The sequence below is a fragment of the Nyctereutes procyonoides genome, unplaced genomic scaffold, assembly GCF_905146905.1.
Source record: "Nyctereutes procyonoides isolate TBG_1078 unplaced genomic scaffold, NYPRO_anot_genome, whole genome shotgun sequence".
Lineage (NCBI taxonomy): Eukaryota > Metazoa > Chordata > Mammalia > Carnivora > Canidae > Nyctereutes > Nyctereutes procyonoides.
The window spans coordinates 11,738,579-11,760,935 of record NW_026575122.1 but is presented as its reverse complement, the minus strand read 5'-3'; the positions used below and the strand labels follow the sequence as shown (position 1 = coordinate 11,760,935).

The following is a 22,357-nucleotide window of genomic DNA, read 5'->3' as shown; positions in this document are numbered from 1 at the left end:
TCTGGTTGAGGTTCTTGAATTCTGGCTTTTTTAGAAATGCATTTTGCTAGGTATACTACTGAGGTTAGATATTTTTAGATTTTTGAATTAGATATGTGTATATGTTACTTTTGTTGAGGCTCTAAGATAAAACACCTTTCTAAAGAGAGAGTGAGACAAAAAACATAGAGTGAGATTGGTGACTCTCCTGTGTGTCTTATACTTTTGTAATTTTAAGTTTTTAAAATATTTTGATTGAGATTTCTTTAAGTGTAGTAAGTCTAGCATATGTTTCTAGTCATTGTCTATTAAAAAGAGTCTTAATGTGGGGACTAACCAACTTCATCTTGACACCGTGGATAATATGTTAATATCTTTTAAAAAATACAACTTTAGAGACATGAATCGGCCCAAAATATATGTCTGTAAGTAATTGCAGGGGTGGGTTGGATTGTACAAATCAGCCATTCAGAGTAAGCTATCAGTTACAGAAAAACAAAAAACTCCTGTGTATTAATTAAATTCTACATTTCAGGTAAAGTAGAAGCAGAAGGTATATTTATCAGTTGTTTTTATGGCAGTAAATAGTGTACGTAAGGTGGCATATTAAACTAGTAGCATGTTTAAAATATATAAATCTCACACTTTCCTATTCTCCACACTGTATCGACATGATGTTTTTAGTGTAATGGGCCGGTAATGTGTCCTCTGGGATTTTTAGACTCTTAAGGTCCCTCTGGACTAAATTATGGGAGAGGGCCAGAGTTTATAAATGCCTGATGGTTTGAGGCACAGGTCTTGTCAGTTACTAGCGTTGTGACCTTAAGCAGGTCTCTACTTTATTTGCTCTTGGTTTTCTAAATGTAAAATTGGAAGTGGTCCAAGGTCCACTTGGAATTCTAATATTCTCTTAGTAGAAAATCTTCAATGATGGTATAGTATCAAAACCTGGTAAAAACAATCTTAAGTGGAGAAAGGTAGCTTTATTATTATTTTTTTAAGTTTCTTCAGAATATCACACGTCCTTGTTCTTCATATGTAAATGCATTTTCTAAAATGAATTATCAGGACCCATGATGGGTGGATAATTTGTCTCATTACAAGGATGACAGAATGTTAACTATTTAAAAAGACAGTGTAGAATTATTACTGTTCACTGGTCCAACTAGGGCAGTTTAAAAATATTTTCTAATTATATTTGGAAAGATCGCTCTTAATTAAGCATGAAAATAAGAAAGTTATGTCTTGGGGGCACTTGGGTGGGTCAGTGGGTTAAGTGTCTTGACTCTGGATTGCAGGCAGCTCAGGTCATGATCTTGGGGTTGTGAGATCAAGTGCATCAGGTGCGGGGCTGTGGGTATGGAGCCTACTTAGGATCCTCTCTCTCCCTCTTCCTTCCCGTACCTGTTTCCTTCTCTTAAAAAAAGTTACGCCTTGGAAAAGGAGGTTAAGTTAAGACACTTCATAGATGGGACACAAGTGGGTAAAAGATCAGAGGGAAGGTTAGGAAGAGCTTGTTGGTTGAATCTAATAGGATGAAATTCAGTATGACTTTAAAATCCAGTTACTTCGACATAGGCTAGGGAAGATTTGGGTGTTTTGTTGACAGTATGCTTGATTTGAACCATCAATGCCATGCAGCTATGTAGAACATTGATACCTCTCTCTGTAATTTTGGCCACCATGCTTTTAAGGGACAAAAAGGATAGTGAGGGAACATGAAACTGTATCATATAAAGTACAATTAATGTTTGAGAGACAGGAGTTAAGGCTGCAAGGTTTTTTGTAACTGAAACTTTTCACGGCCTTAAATAGGCTGATGTTCATTGTGATACTCTTAAGGGAGAGGTCTAGTGATTCTCAGATGTATTTGGGTATTTTTGAGGTCTTGTTAATAGCTCCTGGAATAATATGTTAAGGGACATAATTTTAGGAAAAGTTGGGTTTAAGGAACTGGTAATGTTTGGCTTGAAGGAGAGGAGAATCATTTTTTCAAATGCAATTCTATGAAAGAGATGTATGTTCACTTTGGCCAGAAGGATAATAGGAGGATCTCTATGTGCAAGTTACAAGGGAAGAAATTATAATCCGGTATAAGGAAGAACTTTCTTTAAAGAGTTAACCAAAGTCAGAGAATAGTGATTTTCTTGTAAGAATTCAAGAATAAAATAGGTGACTGCTTTGTACACCAATATTGTAAAGGAGATGCAAACATCAGGTGGTATTGAATAAGATGATTTTTAAGGTCTCTAATAAATCTGAAATTATTTTATTAGAGTTCTTCCAAAAGTTTTTTTAATTGACTTTTTTTTCCTTCTAAGTTAATACATTTTTTTTGTTTTTGTTTTTTAAAATCATGCTGTAGTTTTTCAAAGGAGGCATGAGTAATTTAATAATTTTTATAATTATGTTAAAAAAACTATTGATGTGAAAAAAATCTGGATTCAGGTCCTGGTTTTGTAATTTATATGATTTTAGGCAAATCACATCACTTTTTGGAGATCTCAGATTATTAAATATCTAAAACGAAGGTAATCTAAAGTGGGCTGTTAGGAGCCCAATATCTAGGCAGACAGGTCTCTGATTGGAATATCTCTACACCAATTTGCTAGCACTGTAACTTTATCTTAGTCTCAGTTTATATTTGAAATGGAATAAGATAATACGTACCTCACAGGGGTATTTTAAGTACTAAATGAAATCACGTATATACAGTGACTGTCATTATGCAAAGTATACAAGGTGCTAAACGAAAGAATGCAGAAATAAGCATAAAATGGAATTTCACAGAGTTGCAAAGTAAAGGTAAAAACCGTAAAGTAATTCGTCAAAGATCTCTTGACTAAGCCCAGAACTCAGGTCTTCTCTCACCCAAGTCCATTATTTCTAGTTAAATCACGGTGTTCCTCTTTTTCTGCCTCATTTCCTGAAGAATAATCGCATAGCAGGGAGTGTACACGGTGGTAGAGATTTGGAAATAAAAGACTGGACCCTTCTTAATATCTGGCAGACTTTAGGGGAGAAGAAGGTGGAAGGGATTGACAGAGCAGCCCTCTGAGATGGTCTGTGACAGTAGCACACACGGAGGAATCCCCAATTTAGCAGAGATGGGTGGGTCAGGGGGTGGTTTCCCTGGAGGATGTTAGGAGTGGGAAAGGCAAAGAGAGTGAGAAAGGACTGGGAACAAGCTACACAAAGGCTGGTATGTGGGAACTTGGCACGTTTGACAAATTGCAAATAGGTAAGTACTGTTGTTGCCATATAGTAAGAAATGAAGTTGGAGAGGCAGGCTGGGCCAGATTATGAAGGGACCTTTAGGACTTTTTATTTTTATTTTTTATTTAATTAAATTAATTAATTAATTAATTAATTAATTAATTTATAAGTATTTATTTCAGTCTGTGTGAGAGAGAGCACAGTGGGGAGGAGCCGAGGGAGAGGGATAGAGAGACCCAAGAAGACTCCTCACTGTGGGCAGAGTCTGACGGGGCACTTGATCTCAAGACCCTGAGATCAGACCTGAGCTGAAACCAAAAGTCAGATGCTTAATCCACTGTGCCACTCAGGTGCCCCTATGGCTTTTTAAGGAGTTTAGACTTTATATTTAAGGAACAGTGGGAAACCCCTGAAAGGGCTTCTTGATTTTAATACAAGTAGAAGATATTCTTGACAGTCACAGAAAAGTGAGAAGGTACTTTGATTCCTCATTCCTACTTACCAGTGATAATGATTGTTAAAGTTTCTTATAAAAATTTTCTAAAAGTTTTGTATGCTTATATAGACATGTGAATGTATATTTGAATATATTTAAACAAAACATTCAGTTGGTAAACCAGTAAACGTACTGCTCTCCAACGTGCTTTTTCTCATCTATTTCTTGAGTATTTTTCCATATCAGCTCATGCAAATCTGACATTCTCTAACAGTTTTGCATAATACTTCATCATGTAGTTATACCGTAATTTTTGAATAAGTACTCTATTTGTAGACAAGTAGATATTTTCTAGATTTTTGTCTTTTTTTTTTTTTTAAGATTTTATTTATTGAGAGAGAGCGAGAGTGAGAAAGAGAAAGAGCATGCAGAAGGAGAGGGAGAAGCAGATGGTGAGCAAAGAGCCAGACGGGATGGATCCTAGGACAGGACCTGAGCAGAAGGCAGACACTTAAGGAACTGAGCCACCCAGGTGTCCCCCCCCCCCCCAACCCGGATTTTTGCTTTTACATACATTGTTTCAGTCCACATTCTTGTGCATTTATTTTTGGGTACTTGTGCAACTATATCTAGCTTAATTTTTTAGTAATTGAATTGCTAAATAAGTTTATGAACATTTTAGATTTTGATAAATATTGCCAAATTTCCCTCTAAAAAGATAATTACAGTTTAATACGTCCCTGTTAACAGTATATGAAGTCCTGGTAAGGATTTTTCTGAATTTTCTGCTAGACTCTTCATCCAACAAATAATTATTGAGTACCTACCATGTACCAAACACTGTAGTGAGTGGATAATAGGGAAAGTATTCAAGGAAGATGGGATCTCTGCCCTTAAGCAGCCCAGAATTAAAACCATAGAAAATCTGTCGGTATTGTATTTGGTCTGTTGTATAATATTTGTTAACTATTTTTACATATGAATTAATTTTCAGTTTTTTTGTTTGGTTTATTTTAGTTTTCTTGACTACCCACTACTCTACTTTCAAGGAATAGAGATATTGCTCTCGAAAATGCAGGCTTAACACATAGAAGTCACCTAATTGGATGATGATATACTATATCCTGGATTATAAATTCTTTTAAGCCATCATCTGTGCTTTAAGTCCATACCAAATTTTCTAAGGAATGGTCAAAACCACATGGTCCAGCAGTGTACTCTTTGCTTGAATCTCTATAGCATGTTTAGCCAATGTTTGAATACTTCTACTTGACAGGAAGTTACCTTCTGTGGCAGTCCTTTCTGAGTACAGTTCTGAGTAGAAAGGTATATAAAGGCATACTCTATCCCTTGCACAAAATGTGCATGACTGTAGTTCTACTCCTCAGGGTGATCAGTATGACTGAAGTCCAGTAAAGTGACTCATCCATAGAAAACAGTTAATAAATGTGTAGAGAATTGAACTGAATTGTGAGAATTTGACTCGTTATTAAGTTTTGAATTAGAATTTAGAACTAATGTATACATACCCAGGACTAAATTTGAACATGATTTTCTACTGTATTACTCTCTAGTCATGCCATCTTAATGCCTTTGAGTATCTGCACATGTAAATGAGATGATGTTTATGTAGCTTTGCAATATTCTACTTAATTTTTGTATTAAAATATACAGTTAGTTTCACGTGTACAATATAGTGATTCAACAATTCTCTACATTTTCAGTAGAGAGTATAAGTATACTCTTAATTTCCTTTCATCTGCTTAACCTACCACCCTACCCACCTCCCTTCTGGCAGCCACCATTTTGTTCTCTGTATTTAAGACTGTTTTGGGGGGGTCTCTGTTTTGTCTCTTGTTTTTTGTCCATTTGGTTTCGTTTCTTAAATTCTACATGTGAGTGAAATCGTATGGTATTTGTCTTTCTCTGATTGACTTATTTTGCTTAGCATAATGCCCTTGTAGGTTCATCCATGTTGTCACAAATGGCACAGTTTCTTTTTTATGGCTGACTAGTATTCCACTGTTTGGATTATGTCACATCTTTATCCATCTGTTTATCAGTGGATACTTAAGGTTACTTCCATAGCTTGGTTATTGTAAATAATGCTGCAATGAACATAGGAGCACATATATCTTTTTAAATTAGCATTCTCCTATTCTTTGGGTAAATACCCCCCAGTAGTGGAATTACTGGATCATCTGGTAATTCTATTTTTAATTTTTTGAGAAACCTCCATACTGTTTTTCATGGCAGCTGCACCAGTTTGCATTCCTACCAGTTTTGCAGGTTTAGTAGGGAAATGTAGTTCTTTGGTTCTCAGATTTTAAAAATTGAGATTTCACATAAGAATCAGATTTACAGCTTCCTTCCTGAAAAGTTGGAAAATTTGGCATAATTGTGTAAACTGGATTTGATCATGCTAATAGTTTGCTAGAATTGAGTAGTCACTGCCCTTTCAAGATGGTGCTTAGCACTTCTTAGAGTCTTGTCCTTGTCCTTTCTGCTCATTTAACATTTCTTCCCAGGGCCTTGTAGGCATTTGAGTTAGTCATTTAGTGGATACAAAAACTTATGTCCAAAACTGAACTTTGATTTTACCCCTAAAATCTGTTCTTTCTCGTCATTGGGCTTCTCATTGCTTGGACCAGTACTTTGGTCTTATCCTTGACTTCTCTATTCATTTCATGATCCGTATCTAGTCTATTGGTGAATTCTGTTGGATATATTTTCAAAATATATCTCATATCAGAAACGACTTTATTTTTTTCCTTTCACCAGCCTCTCTCTCATCCATGCTACCATCTCTCTTTTAGTCCTAGTTTACTCATTGGTCTCCCTGCTTCCTCCTTTGTTCTTTTTGTTGTTGTTGTTGTTGAAGATTTGATTTTTAAGTAAACTCTACACCTAATATGGGGCTTGAACACACTTGAACCCTGAGATCAAGAGTCGAATGCTCTACTCGCTGAGCCAGTCAGGCACCCCACTTCTTTTTGACTTTAAAAAGGCAAGATCATATTCTGTGTTTAGGAATCTATGGTGGCTCCTCATTTAACTCAGAATAAAAGCTAGGGGCACCTGGGTGGCTCAGTGGTTGAGCATCTGCCTTTGGCTCAGGTTGTGACCGCGGGGTTCTGGGATTGAGTTCTGCATCAGGCTCCCTGCAGGGAACCTGCTTCTCCCTTTGCCTATGTCTCTGCCTCTCTCTCTCTCATGAATAAATAAGTAAATAAATTAAAAAAAAAAAGCTAAAGCCCTTCATTACCTGACTTACGGTCTGTGTCTGTGACTTAAGGTCTGTGTCATGTGGCAGCTTGTTACCTCTCTGATCTCATCTCCCACTATTCCTTTTTTTTTTTTTTTTTTTAGATTTTATTTATTTATTCATGAGAGACACCGGCAGAGGGAGAAGCAGGCTCCACGCAGGGAGCCTGACGTGGGACTGGATCCCAGGTCTCCAGGATCACATCCTGGGCTGAAGACGGTGCTAAACTGCTGAGCCATCTGGGCTGGCCATCTCCTACTATTCTTATTCTGAAATACCCATCCCCCACCCCCCACTGGCTTTACCATACCAGTCACCTTGCTGTACCTTTTGTGTGCCATGCACACTTCTACCTTGTACCTTTGTCTTCATTTTTCTATTTGTGCAGAAGGCACTTCCCAAATAACTAGATGGATACATTTCTTAATTCTTTGCTCAAATGTTTTCTCATTGAGGTCAGTACTAGTTATCCTATTTAAAATTGTACCCTGTCTTCTGTCGATCCCTTCTATATACCCTATACTCCCTCCCACACACGATTACCTTCCCCCCACCCCCACCCCGAGCCTGACGTGGGACTTGATCCCGGGTCTCCAGGATCACACTGAAGGAGGCGCTAAACCGCTGGGCTGAAGGCGGCGCTAAACCGCTGGGCCACCGGGGCTGCCCACACAATTACCTTTTAACATACATTACTTCCTTATTACTTTTATTATCATTTGTTTTCTGCCACTGGCGAACAAGCTATTCCAGGGAGGAATTTTGGTCTTTTACTGATGTAGCCCAGACATAAGGAATAGTACTCACATACAGTTGGTGCTCAACAAACATTTGTTGAACAAGTGAATGAATCTGAGTTTGCAATCCCTGGTTTGCAGTTTGTGCTTTTCTTATTATTTTACTAATTTATTGGACAAAATTTTATTAGAAGTTAGTTTTATTTATTGTGTATTAATTAGATAGTAAATACATTTGCAGTGTTTATATGCAAAATACTGTTTTTTAAGTCCTTTATGCTTAGTCCTGGCAGCAACCCTGTGAGGTAGAAACTATTATTATCCATTTCTTAGGGACAAGTAAACTGAAGCCAAACTTGCCCAAAGTCAGAGCTATTAAGGAGGAGAACAGGATTTGCATATAAGCAATTATTTGGATACTTGAATTGGCTCTTAATTGTGACACCGTGCTGCTCTTCTTTATTTTAAATTAGCCTTAAATATGTGTGTTGCAGATCATTTTTCCCTGTTTATAATTTTCAGCCTTGATTTTGTTTTTTTGCCTTCCAAAATAATAGTTAATATTTATTTAGTGAAAATAATATAGCAATATTTTCCTTCGAGGCTTTTTTATTTTTTTTAGAATGGCCTGCTTGATTTTAAGATTAAAATGTAAATGTGCTAATTTTTTCTCTTTAGTTTCGATTTGTAGTCAAAGCTTAAGATGATATACTTATTTTATTTTTTAAAATATTTTATTTATTTATTCATTAGAGACATAGAGAGAGAGAGGCAGAGATACAGGCAGAGGGAGAAGCAAGCTCCATGCAGGGAGCCTGATGTGGGACTGGATCCCAGGTCTCCAGGATCAAGCCCTGAGCTGAAGGCGGTGGTAAACCACTGAGCTACCCGGGCTGCCTGATATACATATTTTATATCACCTTGATAGCATCATGGAGATTTTGTTCAAAGGGCACAAGACTAAAATCTGGAAACTAGTACTAATTCTGGTAATATTCGAGAACAGGATATGAAGATTGATTTCACGATATATTCAGTGGTAAAATATGCAGATCTTTGTGAATGATTAGCTGTGAATCAAAGGAATACTCTGGGTTAACTCATGAGTTTCTGGTTGTGAAAGTTTGGAGGGGAGGGAGTATGTTTGTTGTGCCCTTGTTGAATGCATGAATTGATGAAGATGTAAAACAGGAAACATAAACAGGTTTGGAAGATAAAATGATATTCCAGTTTTGGGTATGTTGAATTCAGTATGCCTACAGAATATCTTAATTCTCTCTCTCTCTCTCTCTTTTTTTTTTTTTTTTTTTTTTTTTTTGAGAGAGAGCTCTAGTGGGGGTGGAGGGATGGGCAGAGGGATTGGGAGAGAATCCCAAGCAGACTCCTTGCTGAATGCAGAGCCCAATGCAGGATTAGATCTCAGGACCCTGAGGTCATGACCTGAGCTGAAATCAAGAATCAGATCCTTAACCGACTGAGCCACCAGGTTTGCATAGCTAGAAAGTGGCAGAGCTAAGTCAAACTGAGGTGCTCTGGCTGAATATTTCATACTTTTTAAAATGGTGTGCTACAGTGACGTGGTTTCCATTTGGGAAAGTTCTATTGAAAGCCAAAATGGCTTTCCCAGTACATTTCCCATACTGTGGATTTTAATTTTTGTATTTGTTCATGATAAAACCAAATAAGGGAGATATAAAATTAAGAAATGGAATAAATCGCACTATTAATCTGTGGGATCAATGTGATTTTTCTGATGACTTATGGATATGGTAATTAAGTTCATTTAAAAAAATTAAAAACATTTTTATATACAGTGGTCAACACAGATCTCACGTTCTCCCTAGCTCCTGCTTACCCATTGATGTAATTTTTAAAAATATTTATTTTTGAGAGAATGAGAGAACTTGAACAGGAGGGGCAGAGGGAGAGGGAGAGAGAATCTCAAGCAGACTTTGTTCTGAGCATGGAGCCTGACACGGACTTAATCTCACAACCCTGAGGTTATGACCAGAGCTGAAATCAAGAGTCAGAAGCTTAACCTACTGAGCCAACCATGAACCCCTTAGGTAATTTTCTTAAGTTGCTGCTAGTTGAAAATCACAGTAGTTCCTGTTTCTGCTCAGAGAAAGTCATTGTGATCCCTGCTTTCTCTAGTAGCTGCTTTTAGGAACAGGGGCTGGTTTGAAGTTCTCTTTACTTCAACTCCGAGCATCTGTTCAATTTCTGATAACTAGTGGAGCTCTTAAAGATTGTTGACAACGTGAGCTATACTGGCATTAGGCTACATTTATCCGAAAAATGTAAGGCACAGTAAAATCCAATTGGCCTATATGATAAAAAACTTAAATTTTGGCTGTATCGATCAGCAGTGGTCATATTCATTAATGGCAGTATATTTATTTTGTTACTTCTTTTGCTTTTTTTCTTTGCTAATTCCTTTTCACTTATTTGTTTTTTCTTTTTTTCTTTTCTTTTCTTTTTTTTTTTTTTTGTTCTTTTCTCTTTTTTACTTTTGCCTCCCTTTCTTGTAGCTTAGACTTTCTAAAGGTACTGCTTGATTGATCAGTGACATTAAATGAAATTTCTAGCTTCCATTTGTGGAGCAGAACTTTGTGGGCAGGACTGTAGTGATCACCAAATGTAGCATCCACAAATGTTTTTGGTTCCTTGCAACCCAAAGAAATCCTTCACAGAGCTCTGTGGCTTCATGTCATAAACATTATTTTTGAATTTTGTTTTAGGAACTGCAACCATGAATGAAGAAAGCATAGATGGAACAAATGGATGCAGTAAAGTCAGAACCGGTACTCAGAATGAGGCAGCATTACTTGCTTTGATGGAAAAGACTGGTTACAACATGGTTCAAGAGAATGGGCAAAGAAAATTTGGTGGTCCTCCTCCAGGTGTGGATTTATTTATGTTCAAAAAAATTGAATCTTTAATGTACATTAGGTATACATATCCATAAGTATGCCGAACAATAGTTCTTTCCTTATAACTGCTTTAAGACCTTAGCAATCGTTTTTACTGTTGTGAGGGAAAAGAGGTAGATTGTGTATGTTATGCATGTTTGATTCTTTTATTATTATTTTTTTTCATCTCTGCTCTTGATTTAAGAAATAGTTGAGAAGGAAGTTGGGTTTGCGAGGTTTTTTTCCCCAAATTTTTACTAAATTCTAGTTGGTTAACATATATAACATATAGTGTAATATTGGTTTCAGGGTTAGAATTCAGCGATTCAACACTTACATATAATACTCAGTGCTTAATGCAGCAAGGGCCCTCCTTAATACCTATCACCAGGTAATAACCCCTATACTCCCCGGCTCTAGCAACCCTCAGTTTGTTCTCTGTAGTTAAGAGTTTCTTATGGTTTGCTTCCCTCTCTTTTTTTTCCCTTCCTCTATATTCCTCTGTTTTGTTTCTTAAATTCCACATATGAATGAAATCATATGGTATTTGTCTTTTTCTGACTGATTTATTTCACTTAGCATAGTATACCCTCGCTCCATCCGTTATTGCAAATGGCAAAATTTCATTCTTTTTGATGACTGAGTAATATCCCATATTGTGTGTGTGTGTGTGTGTGTGTGTGTGTGTATACCACATCTTTATCCATTCATCAATTGATGGACATTTAGGCTCTTTACATAATTTGGCTCTTGTTGATAAATGCTGCTATAAACATTGGGGTGTATGTGCCCCTTCAAATCAGTATTTTTTGTATCCTGTGTATCCAGTAGTGCAACTGCTGGGTCATGGGGTAGTTCTATTTTTAACTTTTTAAGGAACTTCCTGTTTTCTAGAGTGGCTGCACCAGTTTACATTCCCATGAACAGTATCAGAGGGTTCCATTTTCTTGGCATCTTTGCCATCATTTGTTTTTTCTTGTGTTGTTAATTTCAGCCATTCTGACAGGTGTGAGATGGAATCGTATTGTAGTTTTGATTTGTATTTCCCTGGTGATAAGTGATGGGGAGCATTTTTTCACATGTCTTTTGGCCATCTGGATGTCTTCTTTGGAAAAATGTCTATTCATATCTTTTGCCCATTTCTTAACTGGATTATTTGTTTTTTGGGGTGCCAAATTTGATAAGTTCTTTATAGATTTTGGATACTAATCCGTTATTAGATGTTATTTAAATATCTTCTCCCATTCCATAGGCAGCCTTTTCCTTTAATTGATTATTTCCTTCACTGTGCAGAAGCTTTTTATTTTGATGAAATTCCAATAGTTCATTTTTGCTTTTGTTTTCCTTGCCTCCAGAGATGTGTCTAGTAAGAAGTTGCTATAGTGGGGTGCTTCAGGGACTCAGTTGGTTAGGCATCGGACTTTTGATTTAGCTCAGATCGTGATCTCAAGGTCATGAGATTGAGCCTCATGTCGGGCTCTCTGTTCAGTTTGGAGTCTGATTGAAGTTCTTTTTCCTTTTCCCTCTGTCCCTCCCCTCACTCAGGCTTCCATGCATATGTGTGCACTTTCCCTAAATAAATAAGTAAATAAATAAATAAAATCTTAAAAAAAAAAAAAGTTCCTATGGCTGAGATCAAAGAGTTTGCTGCCTGTATTCACTTCTAGGCTTTTGATGTTTTTCTGTCTCCCACTTAGGTCTTTCATACATTTTGAATTTATTTTTATGTGTGGTATTAAGGAAGTAGTACAATTTTATTCTTCGGAATGTTGTCGTCTGACATTTTGCTTTCTCAATATCGTTTGCTGAAGAGACTTTTTTCCATTGGATATTCTTTCCTGCTTTGTCAAAAATTAGTTGAACATATAGTTGTGGGTCCATTTTTGGGTTTTCTGTTCCACTGGGCTATGTATCTTTTTGTGCCAGTACCATACTGTCTTGATGACTCCAGCTTTGTAATATAGCTTGAAGTCCAGAATCATACTTCCAGCTTTTTTCCCTTTTTCATGATTGCCTTGGCTAATTGGGGTCTTTTGTGGTTACATACAAATTTTCAGATTTTTTTTTGTTCTAGTTATGTGAAAAATGCTACTAGTATTTTGATAAGGATTGCATTAAATGTATAGATTGCTTCGGGTAATATAGACATTTTAACAATATTTGTTTTTCCAATCCGTGAGCATGGGATGTTTTTCCATTTCTCTGTGTCCTCTTCATTTTCTTTCATGAGCATTCTATAGTTTTCAGAGTATAGATCTTTTACCTCTTTGGTTAGGTTTATTCTTAGGTATCTAAGAATATCTGTGATTTTTGGTGCAGTTTAAATGGAATCAATTCCTTGATTTCTCTTTCTGCTGCTTCATTATTTTTGTATAGAAATGCAGCAGATTTCTGTACATTGATTTTATATCTTGCAACTGAATTTGTGTATCAGTTCCAGCAATTTTTGGTGGAGTCTTTCAGGTGTTCTAGTTAGGTTTATAAAGAAGTCAGGATTGAGTTACGGGGGAAAGAATACTTTAACTATTAAAGGAGAGGTTGTTTTGGGGAGGATTTTGAAAGAGCAGTGAGTAGAGGAGTGGTGTTTATACTAGAGGCAAACCAGATGGAAACAGCTATCTAAATATGTTTTGCTGTTCTAGTAGCTAGTATAACTTATTTGCTCATAACTCTCCAATTATCTTCCTGTTAGACTTAAAATCTGGCCTGTAGCCACATGGATGGCTGCAATGCCCACCACTTTAATACTACCTCAAGTACTCATTAGCCATACAGGCCTATGCACTTGATGTTGTTTTAATATATAAAACACTTGCTTTTTCTTAATGATATGTTCTGAAGGCTTATTCCCTCATTTTATTCAGGTCTCTGTTTAAACCTCATGTTCTCAGAGAAGGTTTACCTGACTACCAAAAATATCAACTCTTGTGTGGCCTTTTTTTTTTTTTTTTTTCATAGCCCTTACCAATCATGGCCTCTTTTCTCTATTGAATTTAAGCCTATGAGGGAAAGGTCTTCTGTTTCGTTCATTTGTATCCTCAACATCTGGAGTGGTGCACAGCACATAGAAAGCACAGTAAATTTGTGGAATGAATGATCATTGAATAGTGCATATAAATATGTTAACTAGAATTTGTTTATTTTTGACTTTCAGGTTGGGAAGGTCCCCCTCCACCTAGAGGCTGTGAAGTTTTTGTAGGGAAAATACCTCGTGATATGTATGAAGATGAGTTAGTTCCTGTATTTGAAAGAGCTGGAAAGATATATGAATTTCGACTTATGATGGAATTTAGTGGTGAAAATCGAGGGTATGCTTTCGTGATGTACACTACAAAAGAAGAGGCTCAGTTAGCCATCAGAATTCTTAATAATTATGAGATTCGACCAGGGAAGTTTATTGGTGTGTGTGTAAGCTTGGATAATTGCAGATTATTTATTGGAGCTATTCCTAAGGAAAAGAAGAAAGAAGAAATTTTGGATGAAATGAAGAAAGTTACAGAAGGAGTTGTAGATGTCATTGTTTATCCAAGTGCAACTGATAAAACCAAAAATCGTGGTTTTGCATTTGTTGAATATGAATCTCACAGAGCTGCTGCTATGGCTAGGAGAAAACTAATTCCAGGTAAACTTGTCCTTCTGAAGTTTATTTTTTTATATTAGCCTTAGTATAAACATGGAAGAATGACACCTCATAGATCAATATTTTGAAAATATGTGATGTCCTTAAAGAGGTAGATTTTTTGAGTAAGAAGTGAAATAAGGGTTCTAAGAAGGCCAGAAGTTGTTCTTATGAGTCATTATCTGTAGTTATATACTAATTTACTGATTGTATACACTTTTTTGGTGGAATTAATTGTTGTTTGATAAAAATCCAAAGGACAGTACCTAATTCTTCTGGTAAAAGTGTTTTTGAAGTGTCTTTGTACTGTTGACTCTTGAAATGAATTGTACTGTAAATTCTAGCTGGGGTTTGTTTGCCTTAGTAAAAACTTTCATGAAGGTTTTCTTGTGAGAAACTAATGTTTAATCAAGTATACTGATAGGTATTTGTGTTCCTGCTTCTCTGGAGAAAGTTTTGTTTAATAGTTTTTGACCTTTAGTTGTTTTATTTTTTTTTCCTTTAGTTGTTTTAATTGTCTTCAGGTTAATTTCTTTTTTTATAGGTACCTTCCAACTATGGGGCCATACCATTCAGGTAGATTGGGCTGACCCAGAGAAAGAGGTTGATGAGGAAACCATGCAGAGAGTTAAAGTTCTCTATGTAAGAAATTTAATGATCTCAACTACAGAGGAGACTATTAAAGCAGAATTCAACAAATTCAAACCTGGTGCAGTTGAACGAGTAAAGAAACTTAGAGATTATGCTTTTGTTCACTTTTTCAACCGAGAAGATGCAGTGGCTGCTATGTCTGTTATGAATGGAAAATGCATTGATGGAGCAAGTATTGAGGTAACACTGGCAAAACCAGTAAATAAAGAAAACACTTGGAGACAGCATCTTAATGGTCAGATTAGCCCTAATTCTGAAAACCTGATTGTGTTTTCTAACAAAGAAGAGAGCCACCCAAAAACTCTAGGCAAACCACCAACTCTTCCAGCTCGTCTCAATGGTCAGCATAGCCCAAGCCCCCCTGAAATCGAAAGATGCACTTATCCATTTTTTCCTGGAACAAAGCTTACTCCAATTAGCATGTATTCTTTAAAATCCAATCATTTCAATTCTGCAGTAATGCATTTGGATTATTACTGCAACAAAAATAATTGGGCACCACCAGAATATTATTTATATTCAACAACAAGTCAAGATGGGAAAGTACTCTTGGTATATAAAATTGTTATTCCTGCTATTGCAAATGGATCCCAGAGTTACTTTATGCCAGACAAACTCTGTACTACATTAGAAGATGCAAAGGAACTGGCAGCCCAGTTTACATTACTTCATTTGGGTAAGTTTAGAAATACTTTAAATAATATCGTAGAATATGAAATGAGGAAGTAGTATTATTATAAATTAGTTTGAATTATTTAGAATTTGTGATGTTTAACCTGAATTTTACCTCAATTTTATGAATTCATGGTAAATTTTGTTGAGACTTTTCTCTTGCATAATCTTCCTATATTTAGCTTTTTAAACATTGCTTACGTAGGGGAAAATTTGGTTTTGATTTATTTTGTAGAGTTCATGATCTTATTTCATTAATTTGTTGTTTTTATAATGACTAATTCTCATTTGATCATTTCCATATAAATTATAGGATGTTACTTTAAGCCAGTTTCTAAGAGTGTCCCCACATCTTTGGTGAAGTCTACACAGTAGTCATTTTGAGGGGCATCAGTAGGGAGTTGGTAAAATCTGAGGTATTTCAGGTGGGTGATGTGTAGACACAGCCTTATGCTCACCAATCTGGAAATTCATCATTATTACTCATGAAAGACAAAAAGCATCACTAAGAGATGTTTATGACCATTTTCCTGTTTAATTTCATGCCTTGAAGAAAGGTTTCTCTAAAGCCTTTGAGGGATAGTTAAAAAGGCTTTGGGTCATATGGTAACAAAATATTTGGCATTGTGAAGGAAGAGATGCAGTATCACTCTGGTATTTTCTTCTGTTTTTTATTGTTATGTTAGTTCCCTGCCCCCACTTTTTCTTTTTTTTTTTTTGTTTAACTTAGCTATAGATTTCAGTTGGTGATTATTTTGTGCCCCAAATGACATTAGAAGGATAGTGGTTTCCTTAAAAATAACGGTAAGAAGGAAGAGTCCCCTACGATCGATTATAATTGTTTCTTGATTATAATTGTCAAACTCTTAGTTTAAAATTGATTTATTTTATGGTTGCAGAACCATACAGCTGAAGCTTATTTAAAATGGGTAGTCTCAGATTTATTAAAGGTAAGGCAGTCTAAAAGGAAAACCACTGTCAAGGGGAGAGAACTTTATACATTGTACGGATGTATTTTATACAGTGCTCATCTATCATAGCCACTCCCAGGGTATGCATATTTTTACGAGACTTGGATATTCAGAATTTTAGGGCAGAAGGGTAGGTTTCTTTCAAAGAAACTTTTCGGTAGTGTCCTCAGTAATAACTCAGTTGGAGATAGTTGAGAATTTTACAGTCTTGAAATTTAATAAATTCTTAGGTATAATTTTTGTTAATGCACAAAATAGAAGCCTTCCATTTTTTGTTTTAATAAAGACAATTTAGGTTAAAGATAAAATGACTTGAACAGCAAGTAATTCAAATTAGGGTCCTTAGAGAAAAATGGATCAAATTATTTTTTGGAGTGGAGTATAGGTAATTAGTTGCTGAGCAAGGTTTTCACAGACACAGACAGAGGGAGAAGCAGGCTCCATTCCATGCCAGGAGCCCGACGTGGGACTTGATCCCAAGTCTCCAGGACCGCACCCTGGGCCTAAGGCAGCGCTAAACCACTGAGCCACCCGGGTTGCTCCCATAGTTAACTTCTAATGACCTTATAGTTTCCAAAGAAAATCCCTGTTCAAGTATAGTATTCACAACTTAATTTTGTTATTTAGGGATGAAATTAGCTTCAATAAATGAAATACTTGGCACAGTTTAGTCATCTATTTCAGACTTTATCAATTTTATGTAAAAGCTACTTTTAAAAAATGGACAATTTGTGTTTCATGCATTTTCTCAGTTCCTAATTACCTAAGAGAAAAGACCTAAGATACAAGCCAAAAATGTTAAACACTAGGGCTTATTTGGATGCTGTATACAAGGCCTAAGGCCTTGTCTTCAGGGTGTAACATAAAAATCCTTATTGGAGTTGACTAGAAATGTGAGAGAAGGTTGAGTAGAGGCAGCTGAGGAGAAGGAGGGATAGAATTTAGGGAAGTATAGGAATCATAAATTAGGAGTCAAGGAATCTTTGGTCAGAAAACAAATGCCTCACTTTTGGAGGTTACTAAAATAGGGCAGGAGCTATAGATAGCCAAGAGGGTTACATGTTGCTATATGGGAGATTAAGATACATATAGCTTGAATATTGTTGTGGCAGTATTCTGACTTGCTTTTTACTTCTGTTAATATTGGAGTCTCTGGGCTTTAAAGAGTTGATGTCTTTTTAGGTGCAAATTCTTTTATCTAAAAGTTGCAAAGTTTTATTGGGTGGTTAAGGGCTGAGATCAGTTGGTAGTGGTGGTGTGTTCTTCATATTCTGCTAAATATTTACATGTTTCAAGCATTGGGTTTTCCTGAGATCTTGAGAGATGGTTATTGGTTCCTGGAATCTCTCAAATAGAGTTCATTAAATATTAAATCATCTTTTGGCTCTGTTTTCTTAAAGAATTCTCTCTCTCTAGGCAGTGAATTTAACTACCATTTTAAGATGTCTTCTTTCCGTGTAGTAATTTTTTTTATTTTTATTTTTTTTAGTTTGTTTTGATACCCTTCTGTTAACCCTTTCAGTTTGATGCTGTTTTGAGCATTATTATCCAGCCTTGATCATCTTTGATTATTATATGTGATATGGTATTTATCTTTTTATTTCAGAATCTTTTAAGAATGTACTTTTAATATCCACATTGTTTTGGTGTTACCATGCCCATTTTCAGGTTTGAAAAGTAAAAGAGGAAAAATGATACTTTTAGTTAAATGATTATCATTGGTGTTATGAGGAAAATAGTTTTCTTAAAGGCATAATAAGTTACCTAAACGAGTATTAGAGATCAGATAGTTTACTTCTTAGCAGAACCCCAAAAGTTCTTGGTGAGTAGTACTTTAAAATCAAATTTTAAAAAATTTTGGGTTTTTTGGTCCCATTTAAAGTGAACTCTGTTTTAAGCAAAATACTTCAATAGATGAAACTAAAAGCTTGGGATTAATGCCAAAATTGAATGCTTTGGTTTTTTTTTTTTTTTTTTGGTTTTTTGTTTTGTTTTGTTTTGTTTTTGATGTGAAAGTTGGAGACTATCTTCATCTTCATAATGTCAGATAATGATTTCCCTAACCTCACTGGAAATTGATCACCCAACCAATGGGATAAGAAATTGTTACCTGTTTATATTTAGGAACCTATGATATGTGGGATACTCAGTGGGTTTAATACATAGAATATATACTTATAGGCTAAGAGTTTCTGTACTAAGTATTTGATGTATGGAGACATTGTGGGTCATTCAGTATCTTCTTTAAATAAGCATTTTCTATCTCATAATTTTGTATCTGTTTAATAATGGATCAGACTATCGTGTGAATAATCTTGCTATTCCTAAAACTTTGCCTCTGTTTTGAATATGGGCCTTCCAATTTTGCCACTGCTTTCCCCTGGAGGATTCTTCACCACCTAAGTGGGATAAGCAAAATAAAGGAAATAAAGGAACGTCCTGGAGAATTATAGCTTTGAAGAAAGAAAGTCCTGGAGAATACTTACTGGAAGGAGGAAGGTAGCCTCAAGTGTGTTATTGACAATTCACCTTGTTAAATAATTCATTAACAACTAATTGAAGGCAAGGCGTTTCTTTTCTTATTTCTGTGTTTAATACCAATGTAAGTGGCAGTTTTTTACTTGTATGACCACACAAAACTTTCAAACAGGACTAGAGAACCTCTGTCACAAAGCAGCTAGTGCCATTGATTGAATTTCATCTGACTTGTATGCTGTTGTTTTGCCTATGATGGATGAAGTTTAATTAAAGAACTTGAATGCCTCTCACGTACTAAGCATACTATTCTAAGTATCAGGAGATAAACACAAATAAAATACTGTTTTTGGTCTTAAGGCCTCATGATTTACTGAAAAAAGCAGACACAAACCCTGCGGAGGTTGTAGAGTACAAAGGAAGGGCATACCTCCCACCTGATTTGAGTTGTAAATCTTGAGGAGAGTTTATGGGCAGAGGAGTACAATGTATGCAAATTCTTGCTAGAAAAATAGCATGGTGGTGGGTTAAGTGGCAAACAGTTGTGTATAGTGTTTGCTTTGGTGATTTCAGTTGATTTTAAAGATTAGAAATTGAGAGGATGTGGCCTTTGGTTAATTGAAATTTCACCAGTCTTGCTTTTTAAAACTTTGCAAATTGTTTTTGTTTGTTTATTTTTTTAGTACAACTATGTGGCTTTAGTTGCTTTTCTTCTGAGCAAGTGATTTTTTTTTCTGGATGAATTGATCTTAATTTGTGTGGACTATTTTACGTGTCATTTTATGGTCTTCTTTTTAATATCTCCTTTACATTCTGTTTCCAGTATTCACTTTGTGGCTGACTTGCATATTGCTTCTCATATTTGACTGTGTAATGACATACATCATTAGAATTTTTAATTTTTCTAGTTATAGAGTGACAAAATATTTAGATATATATTCTAAGCATGATAGCCATTATGTTTGCTATCCCTTTACTATCATTAAAATTAGGTTTTGATTTTTGCTATTACTTGTAATTTGGTTGACAGTTATAAAATAGAAGACACAATAGGATGAAAGTAAAACTTGTGAGAAGTTTTAATCTGAAAAATAATTGGTGCTTTTTTTCTTCTGAGCTATCATTTCCAGATTGATGGGCAGAAATGCAAAAATAAAATTTTGATTTTAAAAATATCTAATAAATTGCTTTGAAACAGAAACTCTTTAAATTTAGCTAATACTTTTGGGAGACACTTAAGCTAAATACATAAAATGGTTGTATCATAACAAAATTTATTATAAGTAATTTAAAAAGTAATACTTTTAGAAAGTTATCTTTTCCAGTTTTAGTTACGGACCTAACTTTGATGATACTGTTTGAAATTGATATAAAGAATAAAACAATTTGCTATAAAATTCACTTAAATAAGAAGTAGGAATAGCACCAACATTTGTACATTAATTTGCTTTCATATGACCAAATGGTGAAATGAAAATTCCATTAACTCAACTATGTATCTTTGACCCTCTAGGGGGCCTAGTGCTCATGAAAACATATTTCTGTTCCTCTTGAAACTTGTATTTTTTCCTGAAATATCATCATCTGGTATTACTCATAATTCTTATCTTACTAACACTGCTGTATTAATGAACCATAATTATCATGGAGTTAGTAATGTGAGAGAAGCAGCTTATTTAACATAGAGTATTGAGTAAAAATAGAAGAACGTGTAACCTCAACCACCAACAAACCATGATCTTGGATGGCAAATGAATCATTCACTCTTTGGGGACCTCAGTGCCTTCACCTCTAAAGTATCAGGGTTTTACTTAGTGAGCTTTAATGATTCCTTTATCCCCCCCAATTTATGATTTTGTTTAAAATACAGTGAAAATCTTATGAAGGGCCAAACATAATACTTGAATTTTAAAAAACTATACCAAAATATATATTTGAGTTCAAATAGTTTGAAAACAAGAGTTGCTTTTGCAATAATTAACTTTCAGTTTAGTATCCCTTCCTGTATTTAATTGAAAGCTTTTATCTGTCTACTTCACAGAACAACTGATTTGGAAAAAAAAAAAAAAAAACCAGGAAAGAGTCACCTGTTTTATTTGCATGATGACAAATAATTGCTTTTTGGTTATTTCCTTCCCTGAATTTTTCAGTTAAATCTAATCAAAACCAAGATTGTATAAAACAACCTAATTACTTAAAAGTTTGGAAATTTGTTTTCTTTTGCAACAGAAAATATAGGAAAATAATGATGTGTATTAAAACATCATGTGTCAGTATTTGTTCCATAGTTATTAACTGGCTAATGTGATCTGTGATTTCATTTGCTTTATCTATTTATTTAATCCTGTTTGATCCCTTTTTCTTTCATATCTTTGGTTAATACATTCCTAAAATAATTGTTCTAATACACATTTTAACAGGTGCAACTGCTTTATTTTGAAATTTAACATCTGATTTTGTCATTTAATATTTAAGAAGTAATGGTTTGTAAGTATTCCCCTCTCATATCAAACGCCACAATAAATTTTGCACGTATACTCTATTCTTAGATGTCAGCAGCAGTTTCTAATTTTGCCACATGATGTCACCTAAATATATTTTTTAGCATGGCGTTGAAAGGAATTTCAGTGTTACATTTATTTTTCTCTCCTTTGTGGCTTATTTTTGGAAGAGAGGGTTAGAGTCAGTAAAATCTATGTGAAAAGCTGCATTAGTCTTCTGCCTGTTGTGCCGTTATTTCTGTTTCCTATTTAAAATTTAGTAGACAACAATTGCTTATAATAGAGCAATATAATTTAGTAAGTGGACTAGTGAATGTTGACAGAAAATGTTTTGGAAAAACAGTTTTACTATGATTTTATTTAAGTAATTATCTGTGCTTTTAATTACTTAAAAATTATTCAGTGTCAGTTGCTTCCAGGCCTTTTGGTTAGATTACAAATAGCGTCTACTTCTGTGAGTTAATTTCAGATGTATCATCTACTCTAGAGCCAATTTATCCTCTGTTCTAGAGGAACTACATCCTCTTTGCAAGACATAGTAGTGCACTATGTCCAAGAATGGTGTTTTTACCTCTGGGGATTCAAAATAAAAGTAAACAACAATAAAAACACTTTAGTTCTACCATCTAATTAGAAGTTAATAAGTACTCAGATTCCCTTACTCTTTAAATATGTGGTATTTGTCTGAAGATATGCTAGTTACATGTGAGCCATTGTATATCTCATAGTGACATTTGAACTATAAAAATGACCTATATGTAGGTTTTTTAAAATACATAATATAGTTCAAATTTTAAGAAAGTGATTTATTTGTCTATATACTCTCCTGTGTTGTTTTGATTCAGTAAATAGTATCTGTATACCACACTGATAATGAATTCTACTATAATTGTATCTACAACTTTAGGTTAAAAAGTATATAG

At 35.0% G+C, this 22,357-nt stretch overlaps 1 protein-coding gene across 4 annotated transcripts in view; it reads left to right on the top strand.

The window, feature by feature from the left end:
• RBM46 (RNA binding motif protein 46) overlaps positions 1-22,357 on the top strand; it is a 64,132-nt gene that overhangs the window by 17,622 nt on the left and 24,153 nt on the right. For 3 of the 4 annotated variants that reach the window (XM_055336206.1, XM_055336204.1, XM_055336203.1), the window contains exons 2-4: positions 10,375-10,536; positions 13,700-14,167; positions 14,709-15,491. In XM_055336206.1, the coding sequence (XP_055192181.1) occupies positions 10,386-10,536; positions 13,700-14,167; positions 14,709-15,491 (1,402 nt within the window). In that variant the 5' untranslated portion in view covers positions 10,375-10,385. Of the gene's footprint in view, positions 1-10,361; positions 10,537-13,699; positions 14,168-14,708; positions 15,492-22,357 lie in introns of those variants that run through there. The other variant, XM_055336205.1, reaches the window with a different exon arrangement.